General features: G+C 32.2%; 1 protein-coding gene and 1 long non-coding RNA gene across 7 annotated transcripts in view; one reads left to right on the top strand and one right to left on the bottom strand.

The window, feature by feature from the left end:
* Nucleotides 1-7626, bottom strand: part of LOC123553776 (uncharacterized) — a 78197-nt gene that overhangs the window by 9461 nt on the left and 61110 nt on the right. For 5 of the 6 annotated variants that reach the window (XR_006686853.2, XR_006686849.2, XR_006686865.2 and 2 more), the window contains one exon: nt 7263-7371. The exons of the other annotated variant lie outside the window; for it this stretch is intronic. This is a non-coding gene — a long non-coding RNA (uncharacterized LOC123553776). The remainder of the gene's footprint in view (nt 1-7262; nt 7372-7626) is intronic. 6 annotated transcript variants of the gene reach the window in all.
* Nucleotides 1140-5403, top strand: LOC123553774 (uncharacterized). Its single transcript, XM_045343420.2, has 2 exons — nt 1140-2567; nt 2934-5403. The coding sequence occupies exons 1-2, from the start codon at nt 2144-2146 to the stop codon at nt 2951-2953; spliced, it is 444 nt and encodes a 147-aa protein (XP_045199355.2). The 5' UTR covers nt 1140-2143; the 3' UTR covers nt 2954-5403.

Raw genomic sequence — 7626 nt, forward strand, 5'->3', positions numbered from 1 at the left:
GGAAAAAATAAAAAGAGCACTTACATGGTATTTTTAACTCATTCTTTACTGCAGAACCAAATCCCGTTTAAACGAATATTGTATAAATGTTATTTTCTATAATCGTTAGTTTCCTCAAGTTGAACCATACGTTATACAACTAGTGTTTGAATATATTGTTTTTTATCAGCAGTTTACGACATTATTAATCAGACTTGAAGTGTACAGTGTGTTTTTGATTGACTGATGGTTTGACATTAAGCGTACAATGTAACAACAGAGATAATACACGAGGCAAACTAAAACTGTAAGAAATTAGTCTGTTAACTGAATAAACAATGATTTTTATACATTTTACTCTCTTGCTTTCAGGGGTCCAAGAAACCTTACAACGACATGATTTATGAAGATTTAGAGAAGGGAGAAAAGGAACAGATAAAAATATTAAAATGTTTTAAGGCAGAACTCGAAAGATTTTTAATGAACCCTACAAATGTGAATTGTTGCAATGAAACATTTCATTGGAAAAATTAAATGATATTTGATCCAATTCCACATTTTAAAAATTGTTAATAGCATACTCCAGTGTAAAGTAACAGCGTCGTACAGACCAAGAAACTTCAGATTTATGAAAGTTATGTAAAACTTATCAAAGTTATAATACTGGAAACTATCGTTTTATAAAGATATTCCTACTCTACACAGTACTTTTTGAATAATATATTTCAATATAAAAGATAAAATGAAGAATGATACAAATCTAAATACAAATTTATAATTTCATTTGTGTGTTTCCTCCGGCCACAGAAAAGGATGCGGATGAAGACCCACACTACGAATTGGAGACTGCTGATGCTTACGTAGAAACTAAATGTATATTATTATAGACTAGCTACAGAGCATAACACTTCTATTGTACTAACAGCTACAATATAACATTTCAATATGAATTAAATCACTCGTAGCAATTATAAAGTATTTATAATCATACCTCTTATAAATAAAAAAATATTTATATAATGTCTTTTGTGTCAATATTTCGTTTATATCTTTGTCCTAAATAAATCTGAAAATAAACTGGTTTATATGGTATTTTACAATTCATGTAAATAGCGTTAAGAGATTTCTTTTAATAAAATATTAAATAGATTTAACATAATAATGTTGAAAGTTATAGTGAATGAAATGAAAATTTATCAACTACGGATTGTTGAAGGTAACCTGTGTGTTGAAAATATTCAGTTTAGATTTCTGTTTTCTATAATATCTGCACAGGGCTGTTGAGAAAAATATAGTTTGGTTGTGTGTGTTTATATATTGTCCTAATATTTTAACATGTTTGTGCATACAAACTGGAAGATGGAAGACAAAAGGAAATGTGTAAGCATTAACATAGCACTTGTCTCTAAATTTTTGGAAATAAATGAAATACTGTAGCAAGCGGCAAATTTAGGGTAATCGTGCCACAGTCGGCAGGTGGTAAACAAAACGGTGGCATACATACGGGTAGGCAGTACACATAGGGCATACGAAATGAAATTGCATAGTTTTATAAAAAGATATTTTATAAAAATAACAAGAAAAATGCAGCATTATATTCGTTATATGGAGGCATGTTAAAATGATTTTAAAACACCAAATATGTTTTCAGTTCAATGTATCTAAACACCACTTTAAAGATAAATGATTGATTTAAACCTGTTTACTTCAGCATTATAGTGTCACATTGTAAACACTTACAAGAATATAACATAACATTAATTGATTTTAAACAAAGAAATATTGTTGGATATTTAAGTCATAAAAGAATTTCAAAAATCAACACAAGGAATACAAATCACTGTAAAACAAGATCAGACGAATTTATTATTATATATTATTGAAACGTTATCGCAATTCTCTACAATAAGTCTCGTAATGAATAAAATATCTTTGTATTTCAACTACCAACTTCAAATAATCACAAGACTGTCATTGACCATTGAATTGAGATAATCAAATCAAACGCATGAACACATCTGGAAAGGTAATGTTTCAAGATTAAACGTGGCATATTACTAAGCTTTTAAAATGATCACACATGGAAAACGTCCAATAATATGGTAAATACGAATAGCCAATGATTACACTTACACAATCAGTCGCATGGTAAACATATACACATATGGCAGGCATTGTTAACAGACCTCAGGGTAGCAGTTCGGGTAGCTCTGATGAGGACCAGCCTGATTCAACTGTGTCTGGAGCCACACCAACAGGAGAAAAGAAAGAAGAACATTGGAACAAAGACTGTAAATATGAGTCTAGATATGGCAAAGTAAAACGGAAAGAGGGTAATAAAGTAATAGAGATGTATGTGTACATGCTTCTTAGAGTCTGCAAATGTGGAGAATTAACGGATAGATCAGAGTTGTTAAAAGGAGATCAGGAATTTGATGAAATAGATGGAAAAGAAATTCACTTCTCTCCTAATTGTAAATGGGAGAAAACGGAAATCAATCGTAAAGGGCAAATTGTGTATGTTCTTAGAGCTTGTTGCTTTGACTGTAAAAAGACGCAGACAAATGTTACAAGCAGTGCTATGAATAGTGAGTATATTTACTTCTTTCAATTGAAATATTAAAATTGCATTTTTGCTGACCTAAAAGCAGTTTTATTTTCAATTGTTGATAGAAACCAATGATTTAGAATTAACAATTTTGGAAGATTTTAAACATTTCTAACAGGGCCTAGTAAAACGTTAGCGTCACTGTCTTGCAAATATTGCCGAAAGGGTCTTACTATGGAACATTAATCCATTATGCAAAAACTTGCAGGTACGCTTGATTTTAAAAATACATATTTGTATATGAGGTAACTTTATTTATAGTAGTATATGTTAAGAAGAATGAATGTTAAACTACTTTATTTTACTAAGATTTGATTTTTCTTTTTTTCTTTTTGTTTTCTTGCAGAACCCCAAGAGCAACACTAAGGTTTGAACATCTTTAACGAGAACGAATAAACGCCAGAAAAGACAAGACACTCGAAAATTGTTCTTTTGGACATGAAGTGTGTGTTATTGCACATTCTAAGTTAATAAACTTAAACTACACATATAGCAATGTAAAAAAGATTCTTTATTATAATTTATTGTTCTCATTTATTTTTCTCATTTACAAGTATTAAACTATATTAACCTAAGTTTTGTTCACGTCCTTTTTGCACATTATTTGAGAGTACATTGTGTTTTATTTTCATTGCTTCGTTTTCTGTTAGTGAGACCTTCTTGGCCAAGTGATAAAGGTTGGTTACACTTTTGGTTTCTACTAACATTAAAGCTAAAAAGTCGTCAATGATATATATTCATGTCGGTGTGACTTAATACCTAACAAGTTAACGTACTTATGTTTATTTGAATAGGTTGTAAACTATAAAACATTCTACTATTTAGGAAACCGGGAATATAAATCATACCAGGGAAAAATTAATGACCATACCGTGACATATTCTTCCCAATGCCATGTAAATTCAAATTATTTTCCTGAAAGCATGGTGTAATTTAATAGTTTATTTTACTACATTTCTTCTAACCGGTACTAAAATGTTGCGTAGTACATTTCATATCTTTCTCATGAACAGATTCAATCAAATAGAATACACAAAATCAGAATAAATATCAAAACGCTTGGTTGAAGTCTACATTATTTGAGAAAGGAAGTTATTTTCTATATGCGACCTCTGCGATACCTGTTGAAACCCAAAGCCCAATGTTAGTATTTTACCTGTGTTTTGCTTAGTCGTATAACTACATAGTAAACAGTGATACAAAACCAAATATGTAATAGAACATTTTATTCAATCATGTTTTTGCCATTAAGAAGAACTTTATTGCGGATTTTATATATTAGGGTTCAAAAACAAAATAGAAAAATAAAGTGTTTTATCACAAATGCTGCATTTCGTTTTGTATCATTGTTTTGTCCAAACATAAAATAATTATATTAATAGAATTGTCTGCAATGTGCACTCGGTATTTTAGTTGAATGACCGGGTGGACGGATAGCTCAGTGGTTAGCACACTGGCCTTCCAATCCTGAGGTCGGGGGTTCGATCCCCGGCAGCTACTCGGGAATTTTCAGAAACGCTTTTCAGTGGTTCCCACCCAACTAGAGGTGTACTGGTCAGGAACCCAGGCAATCCTTGCGTGTATCAGCGCTATACACAGGGCACGTTAAAGAACCAGGCTGTCTATTCGCAACGAGCTAGGCTAGGTTAGCCGGACAAGCCTGTATCTGATTTCTGATCTCTCTGTCGTGGGGGCTTTGTCTCACTCTGTCCCTATGGTCAGATCACTCTGTGTCTGTACTAGTAGAGGATGAATTTATGCGCCCTGTGTGGCTGCATTTGAACTATGTAAAGCGCTTTTGAACGTGAAATTGATCATGAAAAGGGCGCTATATAAATCTGGTATAATAATAATATAACAAAAATGTATAATTGTAATAAACTTGTTATAATAAAAACTGATAAAATACAATTGTAAATATTTTGATTGAAATATTCATACATATATTTGTACATGGTTCAATAATTCTAGTCGACTGATGAGGTCACGCCATAAATAGAATTCGGGAATTATTCAACTGATTCAAACAATCGTGGGTAGGTTAAAATTAAGACACGTCGCGTCTGGCATTTTTAGATATGACTATTTCTGCTCTATATAAGAAGACTATAGGCTAAAACGTTTCTTAGTTCTAAAAAACTACTGTACGTTGAACATACATAACAAACTTTTTCATACCTGTTTTCAAATAAACGGTTCTTCTTTAATATAGTTCAAATGTCGGATGTTAACAACGTGTCAGTTAAGCGTGTGCTTAGACTTGCACAAAATAACCAATATGAAGATCATAAACATACAGATGGACGTCGTTGTCGGTATTTAGTAAGGCGCGGAATACGACTAGACAGATATGGGATGACAGTATGCGTTCTGATTCGCGCATGCAATTGTGGTAGACAAGACGACAGAACGGATTTAGAGGAAGAGGGGTCTCTTAAACGCATAACCCTTGACGACTTTGAGGATGGTATAGAGCTTCATGTTACCAACGGGTGTCGTTTCTATTATAAATCCAATGATGGGCAAAATTACAGTTTGACGAAAAAATGTTACTGTCCCAAGAAAAGACCACAGGGAAGAAGATTTGATGCCTAAATGTTACAATTTTTAATCAATTAGATGATGGGACTCTTTTAGTCAATAGTGGGTGTTCTAATTCAAAATGCCATTTAGTTTGTGTTAAATGCATCTGCTAATTATACTGCTTGGAATGTATATCTTTACATTGTCTTTTTTTCTACTACCTAATACATATTTTCTTTCAATTTAATAGTGCTGTGTAAAAAAAAGAACTGGTTATTAAAGTTTTGCAAATATTCATGCCTTTTCGTATATTTTGCTATTATGCTTAAGTTTATGCACATGAGTTTAGTTTAACGTTCTGTAATCAGAGGACCCTTTATTAAGCGCTACAGTTATTGAGGAGGACATTACTTACTAATGCATAATTTCCCAAAAAGATCCATGCCAGCTATAAAGTCGTTTATATTTTTGTCAGCCTGCCAGCAATATTAAAATTTACGTTAGGGCTAATCAAGACTTGTTTATGGACGCGTGCAAACTACATTTTTTTCTGACAAACACCGCATTGTCGTGAAATATCCAATAACCTTAAAAGCGTAATTGATTTTGTTGACAAAACATACCACCGTAGAGTGATATATGATCAGTCAAACATATAACTATACTTATGTCCCTTTCCAAAAAAGAGGAGATTTAGTTTTCTATATGTCAACTGGTCCGTTTGTCAAAATCAAAAGTAGTCAAAATGCATATAGATATTGTCTATACAGGTCAATAGTAGATCACACAGTGGCTTTATGACTAATATTGATTTTGACAATAATCAGAAAAGACTTGTGTCTGCAGCAGTCAAACCTTTTATGAAAATTTCATGCGATGAGAAGATATCCCATATTGTTTTGAGTGGTCCGTAGTTCAAATGTCAATGTCACATGGATCTTAAAATATGAAAGGAAATATGCTCAATAAGTGGCGAAAACTTGAGGTTATGGCTGTCAAACTTAACTTAGAATGATAACCCTATTTATTCTGGGTCAGAAGGTCAAGGGTCAAGGGCATAGACTTATATGTCAAGAAACTATAATTAGTTATTAATCAGTAGCCGAATGGTGATAATTAAGCCTTTAGCCTCATAGTTTCATCGTCTGTGGTCAGTGCATGATCCCTCTATTTTATTGAATGTTAGGCTCCCAGCATAAATACGACTATAGTTCCGCGTATGAAACTTTCGCGCGGATGTTTTTTTTTTTGTTTTGTTTTTTTTTAATACGTCAATGTCATCTATTTTTGCGTTAAGCAACGTAAAAAAACAACATTACATTTTATTATTGGACAGACTGGTTACTGTTTATCTTTTAACGGTGTAATGACTTAAAGATACAAAAGTTATTTGGTTTTATTCAGTGTAGGACCGAAATATTTTCATGCGTGGCACAGTCACAAGCTTAAATGAAAGATATCTTGCAAGTAAATCAAACTATGTTTCTTTTTATATCATGTTTTTAAAAGCATTTATCTATTTTATAGTTCTTACCAATGAACAATATATTTGATATATTCAGCAGTAAGCACATGGCAATACTATAATTATTTTGTCAAAGAGCTGCGCATAACTAGTGAAAAGAGAGAAGCTGCATTGCGTTACAACATTGTGCTTTTTTAATTTATAAATACTGTTAGATAGTATGTTAAATTTACAAATTTGACATTATCTACAAACAATGTACATAATTATGGCAATACTATGATAATTTTGTCAAAGAGCTGCCATAACTAGAGAAAAGAGAGAAGCAGTATTGCGTGACAACATGGTACTTTTTAATTTATAAATATTTTTGAAATAGTATGTTAACTTTACAAATTTGACATTATGTACAAATATTGTACATAATTATGCCGTGTTGTTTCACTGATAATGTTTGAAGACGTTAATGATCGGGTAGTAAATCTCTTGAAAAAACTCAGTCATTAATGGTAACGTTAATGAAATATATTTGAAAAGTAAATAAGTATGAATAAAAGCAAAGCGCCTTCCATCGAGTGCGATAGTTCTTGAAGAGGAGAATTCTTTCATAGTTTCTTCGACCAAAAATTACCTATGATATAAAACCATAAAACAGTTCAGATAATTGTCAATTTTAACAAAGTTTACCTTTTCGTTGCGGTCGATGAATTTCCGATATCAACACTTGCTTTATGGACGTGTGCCAACCAAACTATTTTACACAATCACGCCGTATTGTCGTGATTAATCCAATAACCTGAAAGAAGTCATCACGTATTGGACAAGAAAGGAGTACATGTTTGATATTTCCACGAAAGGCACTGACCTCCAGATTCTGGCTGAAAATAAACTCTCTCTCTCTCTCTCTCTCTCTCTCTCTCTCTCTCTCAAATTGTTTGTCATATGATGAACATTAGAATATGAGTTTCTGTTTCTAAAATATTATAAACATTCCAATTTTAGGAAAAAGATGACCGCGTCGTGAATCGAACCCTGTACCACCGCAGCAATA

The sequence above is a fragment of the Mercenaria mercenaria genome, chromosome 7 (genome assembly GCF_021730395.1).
Source record: "Mercenaria mercenaria strain notata chromosome 7, MADL_Memer_1, whole genome shotgun sequence".
NCBI lineage: Eukaryota > Metazoa > Mollusca > Bivalvia > Venerida > Veneridae > Mercenaria > Mercenaria mercenaria.

Coding starts and splice junctions, on each gene's coding strand:
- LOC123553774 (XM_045343420.2), top strand. CDS start 2,144: ATGGCAGGCATTGTTAACAGACCTCAGGGTAGCAGTTCGGGTAGCTCT. Junction 2,568..2,933: donor TACAAGCAGTGCTATGAATA/GTGAGTATATTT, acceptor GTTTTCTTGCAG/AACCCCAAGAGCAACACTAA.